The 17,266-nt window shown below is 42.1% G+C and overlaps 1 protein-coding gene and 1 long non-coding RNA gene across 4 annotated transcripts in view; one reads left to right on the forward strand and one right to left on the reverse strand.

Annotated features, from left to right (window-relative positions):
- The window catches only part of LOC123618134 (uncharacterized), a 45,365-nt gene that overhangs the window by 25,302 nt on the left and 2,797 nt on the right, over positions 1 to 17,266 (reverse strand). The window contains exons 1-2 of one of the 3 annotated variants that reach the window (XR_012507642.1): positions 15,668 to 15,775; positions 6,914 to 7,053 (exon numbers count right to left, since the gene is read on the reverse strand). This is a non-coding gene — a long non-coding RNA (uncharacterized LOC123618134). Of the gene's footprint in view, positions 1 to 6,913; positions 7,054 to 14,841; positions 15,567 to 15,667; positions 15,776 to 17,266 lie in introns of those variants that run through there. The other 2 variants (XR_012507643.1, XR_012507644.1) reach the window with 2 other exon arrangements.
- Positions 15,950 to 17,266, forward strand: part of P3H2 (prolyl 3-hydroxylase 2) — a 135,397-nt gene continuing 134,080 nt past the window's right edge. The window contains exon 1 of the mRNA XM_010959247.3: positions 15,950 to 16,591. Coding sequence (XP_010957549.2) covers positions 16,118 to 16,591 — 474 coding nt within the window. The 5' untranslated portion in view covers positions 15,950 to 16,117. The remainder of the gene's footprint in view (positions 16,592 to 17,266) is intronic.

Genomic DNA, 17,266 nt, shown 5'->3' on the forward strand with positions numbered 1-17,266 from the left:
CCAAAAAGGGCTTCTGCATTGGGATCCATCACTCCCCAGTGGCTAAAGGATGCTTGAATATTTTCAAGGTAAAGGTCATATGAGAGAATGCCAGCAAAGCATCTTCCTGATCTTCTCCAAAAGAGTTGCCTGGAGAATGGAGAGGCAAGAAGATCTCAGAGAAGAGACTGTATATGTAACCTGGAAAACCAGATGCTGAAGAAAGAATTACAAAGAGCTACCTGGAATAGAGTTATCCAGGTAATTTAAATGAACGATCTAGCAAAGACGTCCATGAAACTCATAAAGACATCACCAAGGGAAATACTTGGCTCTTACCATTCACCCCATGAATGATAACCAGCCCCTGCACTATGAAGTGTGGTACCCTTTATCTTCCCTTGTCTTCCTGCTGACACTCCGGTAGAAGGGAATCTGAAAAGAGCTGGTGGATGGGAACCACTATTTCATGCATACTTCTGTGCTTTTCTCTTAACTCAGCTTTGGTGCTTGTCATCCAATTTCCTTGAATGTATGCTTTTACTGTGGTATTCCAACATTCCCTATTGTTTATCTTACATTCTCCTATTGATGAACATAAAGGTTATTTTCGGTTTCTTAATATTAGATATAACACTCCAATGAATATTCTTACTTACACATATTTCTGTATGTTACTACTTTTCTCTAGAATAAGTTCCTAAATGTATTATTACTAGGTCAAAGGAAGAGCCTTTCCAGAGTTGAAGCATTCAGCATTTTGATTTACAAGTATTCTTTATATAAATGATAATAGCCCTTTGTATATAATATACATTGAAATTTTTTCACAGTTGATAATTTATATTTAATTTTAATACTTTAAAAATATATATGTAGTTAAATCTATCAAGCTCTTACTTTGTAACTTAGTTATTTGTTTTTATGTTTCAGAAATTCCACCCTCAATTATACATCAAATGTTGACTTTTATTTTTTCCCTTATAACCACAGATTTTATATTTAACTTTGATTCTGTTGGGAGTTTTATTTGATATATGTTTAATAAAAGGAAGGAATTTTATTTTCCTGTTTTCTCTATTAAAAATGGAGCCATTTAAGAGGATCTTTGGAACTCAAGCTTGGGCTATTTGGTGTATGTGTAAATTATAGCTTTGATTTTTAATCAGTTTGCTGGAAAAAATGTTCAATAACAAAATTGGAATACACAAATGTAAAATATTTGCAGATACAGAAGTCTCACAATTTGGTGTCATTTACAAATACTTGCTTATTTTACCAATTCAAATTAGACTTTGTTTTACATCGATTTGATTCAGCTAATAATACAAATTCCAACTTCAGTCAAAATGTCAAAATGAACATTGACCCTTTCCTTCCAACCTCTACCCTCAACTTGCCCTAATCTGGTGTTTTCCATTACTATTAATATCATCTGACTTAGGTTGAGTTTTCCCAGAAACAGACTCTGAATCAAGAATGTGAGTGCAAGGAGCATACTGGGGAGGTGACTCCAGGAAGAACTGGACAGTAAGTGGAGAAGTGAATCAGAAAAGAGAAGGAAGCCAGTGAGGGTGTGTTATGGACATTTTACTGCTATGTGCACTCGAGGCTCAATTCCACTGGAGAAAGCTCACAGAACGTAGAACCTGCCTGAGTTTTATCATAATCAATGACTAACGTTGCTCTTCTTTCCATTCCCTCCACCGCATCCTACTTTTGGCCTGTAGTATCATTTCTAAGCAATTGTAGTAACCATCTCATTAATATGTCCTCAACCAGGGGTCCAGATCTCCCTACTAATAATTATTTCTCATGCCTCAGTCTAATCTTTTAAATGTACAATTGCTTCAATAATGGTAATTCTCTATAAACAGAATCTAAATCCAAGGAATCAATGGCCTCCAAAACTTGCTGTCATCCCTCCTTTCCAGCTGTATCTTTTGCTTTTTTTTAATTAAATGGAAGATTTAAAAATTCTAGTGTTTTAGAATTTTCAAAAGTTTTACACATGTGGTTTCATATAGCCCTATAATAAATCTTTTTCCCCCTACCCCTATATAGGCCCCCCCTTCCCTCTCCCCACTGGTAACTGCTAGTTATCTATATCTGTGAGTCTGCTACTTCTCGGTTTTATTCACTAGTTTGTTGTATTTTTTTAGATTCTACATATAAGTGATACCATATAGTATCTGTCTTTCTTGGTCTGATTTATTTCACTTAGCATAATGCCCTCCAAGTCCATCCATATTGCTGCAAATGGCAAATTTTCATTCTTTTTTTACAGCTGAGTACTATTCTGTTAAACACACACACACACACTTACACACACACACACACACACACTTACACACACACACACACACACACACACTACATCTTCTTTATCTATTCAACTGTTGATGGACACTTAGGTTTCTTCCATACCTTGGTAATTATAAACATTGCTGCTATGAACACTGGGGTGCATGTATCGTTTCGAATTAGTGTTTTATTTTTATTTTTTTTGGCTATATACTCAGGAGTGGAATATCTGAGTCAGACAGTAGCTGCTTCTAATAACATATGCTCCAAGAAAACTGGGCTCCTTTCTTTTTCCAAAACATGCTCTGTGTTTTCTAAAAATAGGCATATTTCATACTTTTTTTCTCCCTAGAATGCCATTGTATCTCCCCCATATCACTCTATTGAAATCCTATCTGTCCTACAAAGTTTAGGTTAACCTCTACCTCTTCCACGAAGTTCTCAGAAGCTAGAAGTAATAAAGTCTTTTAAAGTATCTTAAAACGTGTTACATTTTACTTTGAATTGTATTTGTTTCATGTCCCCCTCAATTGTCTTTTTTGAGGACAGATCTTTTTTCTATGCTTACATTCTCCATTAAATCAAGCTAGTCCCTTAAACATAACAGATACGTAAGAGGTACATATTACATTTATGCAATTATTATGCATCCTACTAAAGATAAAATATTTCAAAAACAAGAGTTGTTTTCAAATATCTGAGATGCTGTCAAGTGAATGGACTTAACTGTTTTCTATTGCCCTCACAAAGGATGATGAAAAGAAATTGATAGAAGTTACAGAGGCCATAAGGATTGAAAAAGGAGGCTTTCCCTGGGTTTTTCAGGGTGTATACCAGCTAAATATTTTCAGGGTGTATGCCAGCTAAATATACCAGCTTCCTATTTACTTCATTCAGCCATGCACTGGTTCTTTCAGTTAATTAGTTGATTGACAATATTGATATATGTCAGGCACTATCCTAATTGCTGGGTACACAATAGTGAACAAAATATTCCTGCCTTCATGAAGCTTGTGATTTATTAAAGGAGAAAGACAAAAAACCAAACAGAAATATATAGATTGTGGTCAGTGCCATGAAGAAAAATGACAGTGTACTGTGCAATAGATCATGACAGGGGTTTTGTATTATAAGCACACACAAAAAATCCCTCTGAGAAAGTAACATTTAGGTTGGTAACTGAAGAATGGGGGTCGAGGGGAATTCTACAGAGAGAGTAACATGTGAAAAGGATCTGAGGTTTGAAAGTTCAGGATAAATTTAAGAAAATAAAAGAGTATAGTATAAACAGAGAGCAGGAAGTAGAAGAAATTTGCAAGAGGTAAGACTGAATTTGGCATTGGCTAGATCATGTACTAACTTGTAGAAAAATTAAGGATTTTGCATTTTATCTCAACTGCAGTGGGAAATCATTGAAGAATACTAAGATGGGGAATAACATGATCATATTTGTGAATTTAATAGATCTTGGCTGTCGTATGGAGAATAAATTGGAGGAAGATAATCATGGAAGCTGGGAGACCAGAAAGAGGGCATTTTTGGTCTACCAAGTGAGGAATTATAGTGTTTTACTCTAGAGCAGTGGCCTGGATTGGAGACAAAGGGAATGGATTAAAGATATATTTTTAAATTTAAATGGACAAGGCTGAGTGATTAGCTACTGAGTAGGAGGAAAACTAGGGCTCAAGAATAATTTTAGATATTTTGGTTTGAGCAACCAGGTGGCTATTAGTGAATTTAATGATATGAGGAAGACTAGAAAAGAACAAATGAAATCGCGGAGAGATGCTCAATACAGAGATACTTCCTCCTGTCTCCGCTGTTCTCAGAGGAATCTGGTTGGATTTACCCAGTAGCTCTGTCTCTGTTTTCCCAAGTTTCTCCAGTTTGCTTTTTGGATGTAAAATTATTGTTCAGAGTCCACTCTTGGTCCCTCGTTGTGTTTAGATCCATCTTCAGACTGCAGATCTGCTGGATTCAGATTCAGAACTGCTGATTACAGCATGCTCTGTTTCCTTAGACACCTTGACCTGCAGCCTAGAAGTAAAAAATATAAATATGCTTTTCCATGGAAATCTGAGCACATCACAAATGCAATGGAAAGTAAAAGCGAAAGCAATGTATAAAGTCTAGTGCAGTTGAACAACATTGAAGTTTTTTATTTGGGACTCTTGAGAAATTTTATACACGTTTTCTTTGTCCCCAGGAAGTTCTCCCCAAATCCTGCCTGGACTTTCATGAGGCTGTGTCGGTTGGAAATGTGGCATATTTGAAATGAGGGTTTTTCAAAGTTTTAAAGCCCCTGTGTCTTTTTTTTTCCCCCTAATGCATTATATGCAAATAAAATCCAAGAGCTCTGGCTGAAGTGGGAGTAGGTGTTTCAAAACGTCTCAAGGACTCTAAGTACCTCCATGCGTCTCACAGGCTGCAGTCTAATGGTAATTTTAAAAATTTAGCAAGGAAGATTTCAAAATTCAATCCTGATAAGGTCTTTCTGCCAAGGAAAAAGCTTCGTCTACAAAAGTATGATTGCCTTGCTAGTTTAGCCACCAGATCACTGTATGCTTGTGTGTTAACTTTCCAATCTAGGCCTGGAGGTCTTCAGCCCAATCCGGGTCTGCATTAGATGATCTTCAAAGCTGCTCTCATGCTGGAACATCGATGAGTTTAATTATTGGAGCTTGGCTCTGTTGAGACTGACGCTCTTGATAACTTCTTCAACTTTCCCTTTGAACTGTAGGTCAGTGTGTGCTTGTGGGAAAAGGGAAGGCGGTAGCAGGTCTGGACGAGCGTGGCACATGGTGGTAGGAAGGAGGCTGTGTGGTTTGTCTCCCCACCAACAGAAAGCTAGTGACCGAATTTCATTTACGGGCTTAGTTCCAGACGCAACTGTGGGACTGAGAATGACAGGAAGCCTCAGATCACGATCTGTTTCGTTATCAGGAAAATTTGTGAAGTTATGATTAATGCTCATGGGAAAAAGACATTGTGAATAAACACATTACTTGGCCTTATTGTTCTGTTCTTAAAATATCACATGAGAGACCCTCTTAAAAGGAATGTCACTGAGGAAAAACATGAATAAATGAAAAAGTTTTATCTCTGGCTTTTAATGTCCTTAAGGCTTTTCTGAAAGCCCTAGTCAATCATGGCATAATCTTCCAAGGAAAGGGTTACAAGTTTTGCCAACTAAAATGAGGCCATGAATGTAATACAAGGAGAAGTCCCTATTTTCATCTGTTCTTTTCTGTTATCCTGCAATAATACAGAAGCAGATCCCTAGAGAATTTGAAATTTCATGCGATAGAATCTGAGGTCTGGCAGTCTTTCAGATGCAGAGTGTGCAAGTCAGTCTTGTTTTCTTGTGGGTATATCAGGAATGAAGCGGGGGAAAAAATAGAGGAAAGGGACCTTCAACAGTAACTCTTTCACATATGCCAAAATTTGAGAACCATTTTGGTTAAGTTTATCTCTCAAAGTGCAGTGATGCCTCCAGAAAGGTATATTGCTTTAATAAAATAGTTTTCCTCCCCTTAAGTTTGCATTGAGGGAGATCAACGGGGGTTGTGGATAAAGAGGAGGGATGGATTCGTTTGGAGTACCCCGTCCCTGGATGTGGGGAAGCAGATTGCCTTTGGTTCACTAAAAGCAATCTTAGTAGCCGAGTGAGATTTTGAATTTCCCTTGCTTTGCAATATAACCTAAAGCCCTAGTATAGGAAATGCCCAGGAGACTAGACCAGATGGGGAGACAGAATCTATCATTTTACATGTGTAGAAGGGCTTTGAAAATGATCAAATACTGCAAAAATTAAAGTGATGTCATTTAAAAACAGTAATGTTAGTATATATGAAATAATTATTCACAAATCAAAAGTAAAGCCTCTGACTTCTTAGGAGACTGTCTTCAGTCACTGCAATATTTTTAACGAGAGTGATTCTTTATCTTTTGAAAGTGCACTTGACTCCAGGAAACATCTAAGCGTCATTTGAAGTTGGTTCTGGAAAATAAGTTAAGGAAGGCCCCTTTTGGAGTAAAAATTCAGTTTTAATTTAAAACAATATCCAGATTTTCTCTACAAATCCTTCTCAAAACATTGAAACATTGGTATCATAAATGGGATCAGCATATGGCATCCAGGGTATCTACTTTGAAGGCAATCAACCAGAAAATTTCTTCTATGTTTATTTTAACAAATAAGCATATGGTTAGATTTTGTGTAGTAGAATCCAGGGTTTGGCAGTCTTTGAGATGCAGACTGTCAAGTTAGTGACCCATGTTTTCTTGTAGGTGTATTAGAAATGAGGTGGGAGAAAAATGAAGATTTTATTTATTTAACTTACATCATTGAAACTAAAAGGAAAGAGTCTTCTAAAAAGTTTTGAAGCATATGTGTATATATATATATATATACAGTTCCTTAAAAGTTCTGATTAAAAATTTGCAAGTGGTCTGGAGATAATAAATGAAATCGTAAGTATAAATTGCTCCTTCCTTGAGAAGTAAATTGGTCCAAGTCAGTGTACTATTTACATTCTGACCTTTTCCAAGGGTAGGGTGATAAGGGGATAAAATTCGATGGAAGAGAGGAGTTAAGAGAGTTAAGATACTGACTTGACCAATTATTTACCACAGTTTTCTCAGTTGAGCCACTTCATCACTGCATTTGGGTCTTACTGTCTCCATTTATCAAGTGGGATGGGAGACCGGAGTAGCTGTACCGATGCACATTATTTCCCCTTGATCCCGGATTCTCTTCATGATTCTTCCCTGTGGGGAGAGGCAGAGAGAAGGAGAATGCATATGCTGGGAAGACGGAAGCGGGGAGTTTACCCAAGGGGTGGGGGCATCTGGATCGACTCTGCGGTGCCTGGGACTGTTACAACGCGATGGGTTGCCTCAGAACAATAGTGCCAGGTTCCTGCTCTACTGGCTAAGGCTGGCTGATATTTCAAGGCAAAATCAACAAGCCTTGAGTAAGATGAGACTTTTAATGACCTCACAGGGAGCTAGAAAATTTGCTTGAGAATCAAAGTTTAACTTTATCCCAGAGCTAAATATAGGAAGATGGGAGTAATTCTTTGGGAAACCACCCAGAATGTGATAACATTACATTTTTGAAATAAAAGAATCAGAAATTGCTTAGAGTTGGAGTGGACCTCAGAAGTCTGGCTCCACAGCTTCCTTTACTGATGGGGGTAAAGGCGTCTTGCTTAGGGCATCACACTGGCTCTTGGTAGAGCCAGAGGCAGATCCAGGGCATTCTGGTTTCCGGTGCTGCTTATTTTATGTGCCTGTCTCTTTCGAAATATATTCATTCCATTCACTCATCCAAATAGCATTTTCTAGAACATGGACAGTGTTAAGATCCAGTTGGTCTTTTTCTTTTCAAGAAATTAAGAGGATGATGATCTCTCTGAATAAATTTCCATTTGGATAATCTGCACACGGTCAGATCCTGCTCATGAAAGGTAATTTGGAAGAGAACCAGCAGGAGTGGGCTGATATATGGAGCACTATGGTTAAAGAAACCGCAGGCAGGCACCCAGCCAGGCTGGTGAGGAGGAACAGGTGGTCAGGTAATCAGGAAGCTGGAGTCTATTTTCAGGGGAGCCAAAATGAGCAGTGACGTCAGAACCTGAAGTATTCAGGTATGATGAATGACAAGTTCTCCAGCAGAGCCACATTGGTGAGTTTTATGGGTTCTACCAATGTTTTTGTTTGAATGAATTCCTTAAAATCACCGTGATAAGCAAAATAATCTATTTTTTAAAAAACATTTACTTTTGGTACTTCAGCTCTGATAATTTTATTTGGACCACAAAGTTTTATTGAACAGATGGAAAAATTCTTCAGAGGACACTTTTCTTTATTTAAAAGGAAATCAAAATTGTTTCTCTTTCCTTTCAAGTTTTTTTTTTCCATATGTGTGTATATGTGAACATATATATAGCATATGTTGCCTCTTTCCTAATTTTCTTTTACTCTATTACTCTATAGTTGGTAGTAAATCATATGGGTTATTAATCTTTGGGTCTACAAATCAAATTTTGGTAAAAGATTGGGCATGGATTTTTATATATATTTAAATAAATATATATTTAAATTATATATTATACGTTTATTACCTCAGAATGAATTTTTCCTAGATTTGCCACAGACAAAGCTGTTAATAAGATGCTGAAATTTCTGGGGTTAGGGTGGGAAAAACTGTACATCTCCTTGAGACTTGGAGCGACCTCGTCCTCCAGCAGGTTGGGAAGGCTGCTGTTGCCTATCAGAATCTAGAGAACAGAACCGCAGAGAAGGCTCAGCAGTCCTGGCAGAGGCACTTCTAAATGCTATGCGGAGAAGCACGGATGCCAGCCTGCAGGGTACCACAGGCGGGACTAGTTATGATGTGGACCTTGTTGGAGATGGTCCCAAAAGAGGGAAATGGTGATAAGTGTGGGCACAGCAGACTACAATAATGAGAGAGGGAGACACCCAGCTCTAGAATTCAAGGGGTCTTAGTAGCTGAGGTTTTATTGCCCAAATAGTTGGCTTTTTTTTTATTTCTCTGTGATCCCACCAGAAGCTGAGTCTGTAGGTTACCAGAATAAGGCTGGACAGCACTATTCACAATAGCCAAGACACGGAAACAACCCAAATGTCCATTGACAGATGACTGGATAAAGAAGTTGTGGTATATTTATACAATAGAATACTGCTCAGCCATAACAAAGAATAAAACAATGCCATTTGCAGGAACATGGATAGACCTGGAGATGATTGTCATTCTAACTGAAGTAAGTTAGAAAGAGAAAGAAAAATACCATATGATCTTTTGTGTCCTAAAGAAAAGGTCACAAGTGAACTTACCTACAAAATAAAAACAGACTCACAGACATAGAGAATAAACTTATGGTTACCAGGGGGTAGAGGGGGTGTGAAGGGATAAATTGGGAATCTGAAAATTGTACCTCCTGGGGAGTGATGGAAATGTTAGCCATCTTGATTGTGGTGGTGGTCTCATTGGTGCAAACATCTATCACAATTCATCAAATTGTACATCTGAAATATGAGTAGTTTACTGTACAGGAACCATACCACAATAAAGGTGTTTTTTTGTTTGTTTGTTTGTTTTTTAAAGAGGAAGGCTGGAGAAGTTGGCTAGAACAAAGGCTCTCTCAGCAGGTACTAACAGAAATTCCTGTCTAGAGACCCTAACAGGAGGAGGAAGAGAGCTTCAGTGAAGTGGGCTCTGGACTCAGGTTCAAGTCCTGACACCCTGGCTTATTTCCTCTGTGAATTTTTAACGTTTTCTGCCCAAATTTCATTTTTGGTAAACTTTGTATAATCATATGTCCTTAGTTTCTCCCCAACTGCCAACTCCAAGGATGAAATAAAATCACAAAATGTTTCCAACTCAGAATCCTCAATGATGGAAACTGAACAAAGATGAAAATTTAACACTATGAGAGACGTTAATGTAAATTCTCTACCAAAAAATTGATTTCTTTATATTTCTTCCTATGTTCTCTACACTTAGCTCTCTAGCAAGGTCCCCAACAAAATGTGGAAACTGCAACAGCCTATGTTTTTGCTGGAAATGGGTATGTTTCATTTTGAAGTGGTCTTCTCCATCCTTTCCCCATGAAGCTGAGGCCAGCGAGATGAGAACACCTACAGCTGTGCTAGAGCCAGGACACGCCCCAGCATCAGCCTGGGAGCCAGTCACAAGTAAGCCAGACCACATACAGAGGCAACTAGTCATAATCAAGGTAGACCAGATGCAGAAGGGAGGTCTGCCAACAGATAGGAAACACTTTGGGGGGCGAGGCTTAGAAATACAGAATCAGCAAGCAATAGGAGGAAATTCAGCCAGGTGTCCAATAGCAAAGCAGTCAGCCTCTGGGGTGGCTGTGAGAGGAGAAAGTCGGTGCCATAGCAGACAGCTAAAGCTCACTCCCAAGGCTGCTGTCAGCAAGAACTGGGTGCTGGTCCAGACAGCTTACTGGTGTTCATGATATCAGAAAGCTGGGAAAAGGGGCTTGGTTTAAAAACAGTCTCAGAGCAAGCAGGAACAAGTGGGGCCCCATTTCAGAAAAAGTGGGGTGAATATTTATTTAAGGAGAATGTTTGAAGTGGAGCTTCAATTCTCATTATTTGTCTTGATGAGAAAATTTCTAGATTAATAGTACAGAATTTCCCCAGCTTGGCCTGAACGTAGGCAGATAAGTTTGATTTGACAGTGTGGGTGACAGAAGGAATAGAAAGACCACTTACTGCATATTAAAACCCATAGCCTCTAAATCTGCTTTTCAGCAATAAAGATAATATTTGGGTACTTATTGCTTCCATTTCTAGGTCTACTCAAGTGGCTGCAAAGTTGAAGTTGGAAAAAGAGAAGTGATTAATTATCAACCCTCATATCTTCAAACAGGAGGAGACATGGGTTCAGTTTCTAAACCAGATTTCAAGGGCAGAGCAGGCCAGTAGAAGAACAGTGGAGCTGATGTGGCCATGGGAGAAAGCCTCCTCCAATTACTGCAGCAGGGCCGAGCCTGCAACGTGGGGTCTCACGTGAAGAACTCAGGGATGGAGGTGGGAAGGGAGTCGCAAAGATAAGCAGGGCATGAGGGTAATCTCAGAATAATAGCTCACTCATGTATACGGAGTCATCTGTCTCAGAATTTCTGATGGGTAAGGTTTTTCTTTGCATCCATGCACAGTGGTCTGGCATCTCTAATGTAGGAATGAATTAAATTTATTTTCTCTCATGGTCATGACTGTTTCTACAGGCATTGCATCACTCATCAAGATGAGTTCACAGTCGTATTTAGCCTCTGTCCAATACACATGGTTTTACACACACATACACACACCCTGTCTATATTTATTCTGCAGAAAAATTTTATGAGTCTGTGACTCTAGGTGAATGAGGAACATAAAACCAAGTTGCTAACTAAAGAAAAAATGTGGTCTGTACAAGTTTAACCAAAGCAGAATTTTGACAGGAGCTATGAGATATTTTAGGCCTAGAAAGAGGTAGTGTACAGCAGTGGGAGAAAGACTAAATAGCCTTCAGTCCTGGTCCTGTAACTTGCAAACTAACTTTTGGCAAAGTCACCCCTCTTTTATAAGCTTCACTTTTCTCATCGGTAAAATTAGAATGCGAATACCTTACTCAGAGAGATCCTTGCAAGTTACATGACTAAAAAGTTGGTAAAAGGAACTGGCCAGATACCCCACCCTTAGGATTTGGATAGGCCCACTGATCTCGGGATTTCAATCTAAATTGTGTTTTTAGCTAAAATGATGTGGGGAATAATGACCATTCTTTATCTCACTTTTTTTTTTCTTTTTCAACTAAGATCTGAGTCTCTGAGGGATGAAGTTGGAATGCCTCCATGAAAGGAGTGTGGGGCCAGAGTGCTTGCAAATGTTTTATTTGATTTGGAATTTTAAAGCTCCATCAGGAATTAAGGTAAGCCCAGGGACAGAGCTATTAAGGAAATTGGAAAGGAACAGACAGTTCTGGAATGTGGTAGCTCCTGTTTGATTTGAAATGTAAGTCAAATATTAATTTTTCTAAAAAAAAAAAAAAACAAAAGCAAACAAACAAAAAAACCCTCTTCCTCCAGGGAGGCCTTTTTCTCCCTCTCTCTTCTGTTGACAGATTGCTGGTGGCTTGCCTTTCACACTAATTTATTTGGAGGAAAAAAAAAGTCTTCAGATGATCTATTCGAATAGGAAAAAAAAGTCTTCGAAATAGCTCCCCTGTCGCCAGCATCAACAGCAGCTGAACAGGCCCGGGGTTGTTGCATAGTGAGAATCATTCCTTTCATTTCAAGAGAATCAAAGCCGTTTGGGGCAAACGAGAGCCCTGGTTACACATGATCAAAATAAACTAATGTTAGATTTGCTTACGGAAAGTGTCCATGGAGTCTCCTGCCGAAGTCTGAGCATGCTTTTTATTGTTCCATCGGGATTTTGCAGGGAAGACAGAAGTCAGTTTTGAAAACCTAGGCTGATTTGGGGAAAATAACGAAGGATTTGAAGATCTTGTCTTCCGAATTCCTTCCTGCTAGAGGTTCCCTAAAGCAAGGGGTGCGATGGTGCTGTTGACTTGTAAACAGAAGTCAAAAGGAAATTCAAGCTCCTGTCAAGATTCATTCCAAATATAATAAAAAAGGAAGTGATTGGATCTCTTTTAAAGCTTTTGGATGGATTCTCCTGTGCTTTGGCTGGTCTCTGAATTTGCAAGGAATGGGGAATAAAAGCGAAATTGCAGGCTCCCAGTTCATATCCATCTTAGCAGCAATTTCAACATCTTATACTTCCGATGGCCCCTTTTCTCAAATCATCATTTCTTTTTTTCTTACTTTTATGTATTTTTGTTTTCTTTCTCTTAAATTTTTTTTTCTTTTTTTGCAAAGCTACTATCAGCCAGTGCTCCACGGCATTCAGCATACATGTTTTATATTTTGGCATATAAAATTAAGCATACTGCTCCTGCCACTGCCCATCTATGTGGCCTGTGGGCCTGTTTCCTCATTTGTAAAATAAGAGAATTGAGTGAGACTTGTAGTGCTCAAACTATGTTCTTCCCAGGGTTCTTCAGCTTGTGCACTGTTGATGCTTTAGGATGGTAGTTGCTGTGGGAGGCTGTCCTGGTCGTCAAGGGATGGTTGGCACCATCACGGGCCTCTACCTGTTAGATGCCTGTAGTTCAACTGTACTCTCTCCCCTGGTTGTGAAAAACCAACAACACCTCCAGACATCGTCAAATGTCCCCTGGGATGAAAAAGTCACTACCTAAAGCAGTAGTTCTCCAACTTTGGTGGGTAGCAAAACCACTGGGGAACTTGGTAAAAACATAAAGGCCCAGACTTGATTCAATTACAAGGCCAGAGCCTCTGTGGTTTTTATTATTATTATACTATTATTATTATTATTATTATTATTATTATTAGTTTTTAAATACACAACAAAGCTTAAGAACCACTGTTCATAAAGAATTGTATTGATGAAGTGGTTCTCAAAGTATGATTCTTGTTCCAAGAGCCTCAGCATCACCAAGGAACCTGTTAGAAAGGCACATTTTGGGGCTCCACCCTAGGCTTAGTGCATCAGAAACTCTGAGATGGAACCCAGTTGTCTAGGAAATGGCCCAGGCAAATAAGTGGAATTTGGCACACCCAGAAAGACATTCAGGAATGAGAAAGACCCAGGGAAGACTAATTTCTCAACACAGAGTTGATACCATCGGGCAGAGTATTGCCTGGAATCAACTTCTCTGTCTGCATGGCTCTTATCACCATATGGTCCTGAACTCTTGTTCTGATTCAGCCTGAAAAGGCAGATCAGATTGTCCTTCTTGGGGAGGGGAGATCTGAAGGATGGCACATCTCAGACTCATGAATCCTCCATGGCACCTTGAGTCCTAACTCATAGACTTACTCTTTGGGCAATGGCATTGACTCAAGACCTATGGTTCTCAATCTTGGCTTCATATCAGAATCACTTAAAGGAAACTTAAAAATCTCAGTGCTCAGGCCATACCCCAGACCAATTAAATCAGAATCTCTCTGAGTGGGAAGCAGATATCAGTATTTTTGCCTTCTTAGATGAGTCCAATGTTCAAGCAAACTTGAGATGGCAATTGAATACTTTCTATAAAGTCACACAGGGTTTGTGCAGAGGGAGATAAGGTACTAGGACATGCAGAAGGTTTGAAAGCACATGGCAGTTTGGGGATTAGCAGAAAGTTTGGTATGGCTACAACCTGTAAGCTTTTGATTCGATGCCAATGCCACTTCTTCCCCTAAGTTTTCTTAGATCCTTCTACCAGAAGCCATCTTTGCAGGCTCTGCATTTTTACAGCACTTTGAATTCAGTGTAACAGGTACAGCTTCTACTTTGTATTGCAGTCCTGTGCGTCATGTTTGTCTCCTACACAACATTGTGTGTTCCCAGGGATAAGGATTCTGGCTTATTCATCTCCCCTTTCCCCTGGAATACCTATTTTGACAGTAGATATCCACAGATATAAATTTAATTGACATATATTAAATGACGTGGAAATGTCATAAAGCATCCTGGCACTTTGCCCTCAGTCTCACAGCAGGACTCCCTAGCCAGCGTGCTTCAAAACCTTCCACAAGTAGATTAGTAACTCTGGACTCCAAAGTCTTTATCTGAAAAGAGAGACAAAACTTATAGCAAAAGTCTAGGCAGATGACCCAAGTGCAAATTCTGGTATACTGAACATCCCAAGTGTTCAGTACATACTCAACTCCAAAGTGGAGCTGTTGCATCAGTGAGATAAACCAAATGAGTGAGGTTTGGTGGAGAAAAGTAATATAAGCATGATTCTTTGGGGGCCCTTGGAGTTACAGAGCCAAGGTGTTTATAGCCAGATTGGTCAAACCCAACAAAATGAATAAAGGAACGAGCATGAAACTCTGACAGCCTCCTGGGCAGAGTGGTGATTGCACACGAAAGCCTTCTTTGGGGAAGTCCTACCAACTACATGATAGGTGTTCTTTCCTGTTGCCCTTCCCTCTCGCTCACCATCTTAGTGGCCAGGGAGACTCTGGTGGAATTGCCACAAGCACTAGGAGACCACAGGAATGCTTCCAGGAGGCAGGCTGCAGAATAAGGGTCCAGTGCATAAGCTCTCAGGAATCCTTGTGAGTGCGAAGCCAAGGAACAGGAAAGAAGGGAACACCTTGGCTCAGAAGGTACTCCTGACAGAGGAACAGGAAAGCCTCCAGCTAGTCCTGTGGAGTCTGGCAGCCATTTCTGTCAGCTTTCCCATTCCTAGATTGGTGCTCATTGCTTCAATCCTGGGGGTGCTGGATTTCTTAAACTGCCTCTTTGTTAACTCTTACCATAGGAATTTATATCTGAAAACCGTCTGAGTTGTTGGGACATTTGTACGAGATAAGGAAACTGGGGCTCATCACACGGTTGGTAAACTGACAGAGGCAGGACGGAAGTCCAGCTACTCCTTCCTCCAACAATTCTCTGGGTCCTGTAAGACCCTCGTCTGCACAGAAAGGTGGGCTATTCATTGTTTCCTTGCCCCTACCGGCTGCCGCCATGTACAGACACACACTCACACAAAGTGGGATGAGAAGGCAAGGGAGGGACCTTCCTTAGAAGGGGCGGTAAACTTTGACTCCCCAGGCCCAGGGCTGAGTCCATCCTTTGCCTTTTCACAGCTCTGTACACTTGGACCCATCATTTTTCTCCTCAAGCCTCCCAGCTGGCCCAGTCGGCCCTCTGGGGCTTTCACCACAGCCCGCGAAGGAGCTTCCGTGCTTCCTGGAAAGGTGAGAAACTCTGCAAACTGCGAGGTCACGTGCGAATTCCAGAAAATGATGAGAGCCCTAACCTCACCAAGCCGGATGTTCTTCCTCTCTGAAAAGGGAGTCGTCGTATCCATCCTGCCACCTCCAAGGGACCCCACGCGTCAGGCGCTCCGCCCCAGGCTGGCCCCCAGCGGCGCTGGCTCCCTGGCACGGGCTGGGGCGTGCAGCCCCTGGCTTCCCGGCGGCCGAGGCCCGGAGGCTGCAGGGCGCGCGCTGAGCGCCGGCGAGCGGCCCGCGGACGCTCGGGCAGCAGGAGGAGCGTGTGAGCTGTGGGCGTCGCTTTAAGAGCGGCCGGCCGAGCCGACCTCCGCCTCTCAGTCTGCCGAGCGCCGCTGGTCACCTGAGCCTCACAGGGCAGCCGGCTGGCGGCGGGGCCGGTGCTGTCGCCCACGGAGCCGGGAGACGGGGCCCGGACGCCAGGTGCCCCGAGCCGACTGCGAGCGTGGCCGGCCGGCGCCTCTCCGCGGCGGAGGATGCGGGAGCGCATCTGGGCGCCGCTGCCGCTGCTGCTGCCCTGGCTACTGCTGCCGCCGCCGCTGTGGGGCGGCCCCCCGGACAGCCGGCGCCTGGAGCGGGAGCCTGAGCCCGGGCCTCTGCAGCCTTTCGACCTGCTCTACGCCAGCGGCGTGGCCGCCTACTACGGCGGGGACTACGAGCTGGCCGTGCGCGACCTGGAGGCGGCTCTGCGCAGCCACCGGCGCCTGAGGGAGATCTGCACGCGCTGCGCCCGCCACTGCACCGCGCGCCGCCCGCTCGCGCCCCCGGGCGCCGGCCCCGGGGCCGAGCTGCCCTTCTTCCGCGCGCTGCTCGAGCGCGCGCGCTGCTACCGCAGCTGCCAGAGCCAGCGCCTCGGGGGCCCCGCGTCCCGCCACCGCGCCAGTGAGGATGTGCGCAGCGACTTCCAGCGCAGAGTGCCCTACAACTACCTGCAGCGGGCCTACATCAAGGTACCCAGAGCGCACACCTCACGCCCCCGCGGCTCCGCGATGCTCTCGAGCACTCCCTGCCGCTCCCGTCTCCTGGCCGTGGCTTTGCTTCCTAGCCGGTCAGAGTGGGTCTCCTTTAACGATTCTGTCTCGTGTGCGTGAATCTAGGCATCTGGTGGTCCGAGCTCTATAACCAACACTAGATAAACGTGGGCAAGCTATTAGCTTTTCGGCATCCACTTCTCTTTCAAAAAGAGGACTGCACTGATAAGATGATGTTTAAAGTACCCGTTCAGTGCTCATGTCTGAACGGTGGCAGAGCCGGGTCTGGTGTAAGATCTCTCGCTCCATGCCCTGGTCTAACTTCACCCCCGTTTCTCTTCCATCTCCCCTCCCTTATCTCTCTTACACTCTACTCCGCACCTTGTCTTTGAAGATTAAAAGAAGGCGTCCTCAGAACAGCCGAGTTAAAAGTAGACTTGTTCTGAAACAAATTCCTCTACCTTTCCCCACCTGCACTTACAAAAAAATGGGGTGGGGTGGGGAGGAGATCAAAGGTTAAAGAGAAGGTATGCGTGGAAGAGGTGACTGTGAGGCAATCTCACTAAAAGTATCTTCCCAAAGTGCTGACTCTTTCTTCTTTGATAGAGAGCTTCCAGTTTCTGAAGGTAAGTATTGGACTGAGTTATTTCCACA

The sequence above is a fragment of the Camelus bactrianus genome, chromosome 1 (assembly GCF_048773025.1).
Source record: "Camelus bactrianus isolate YW-2024 breed Bactrian camel chromosome 1, ASM4877302v1, whole genome shotgun sequence".
NCBI classification, from domain to species: domain Eukaryota; kingdom Metazoa; phylum Chordata; class Mammalia; order Artiodactyla; family Camelidae; genus Camelus; species Camelus bactrianus.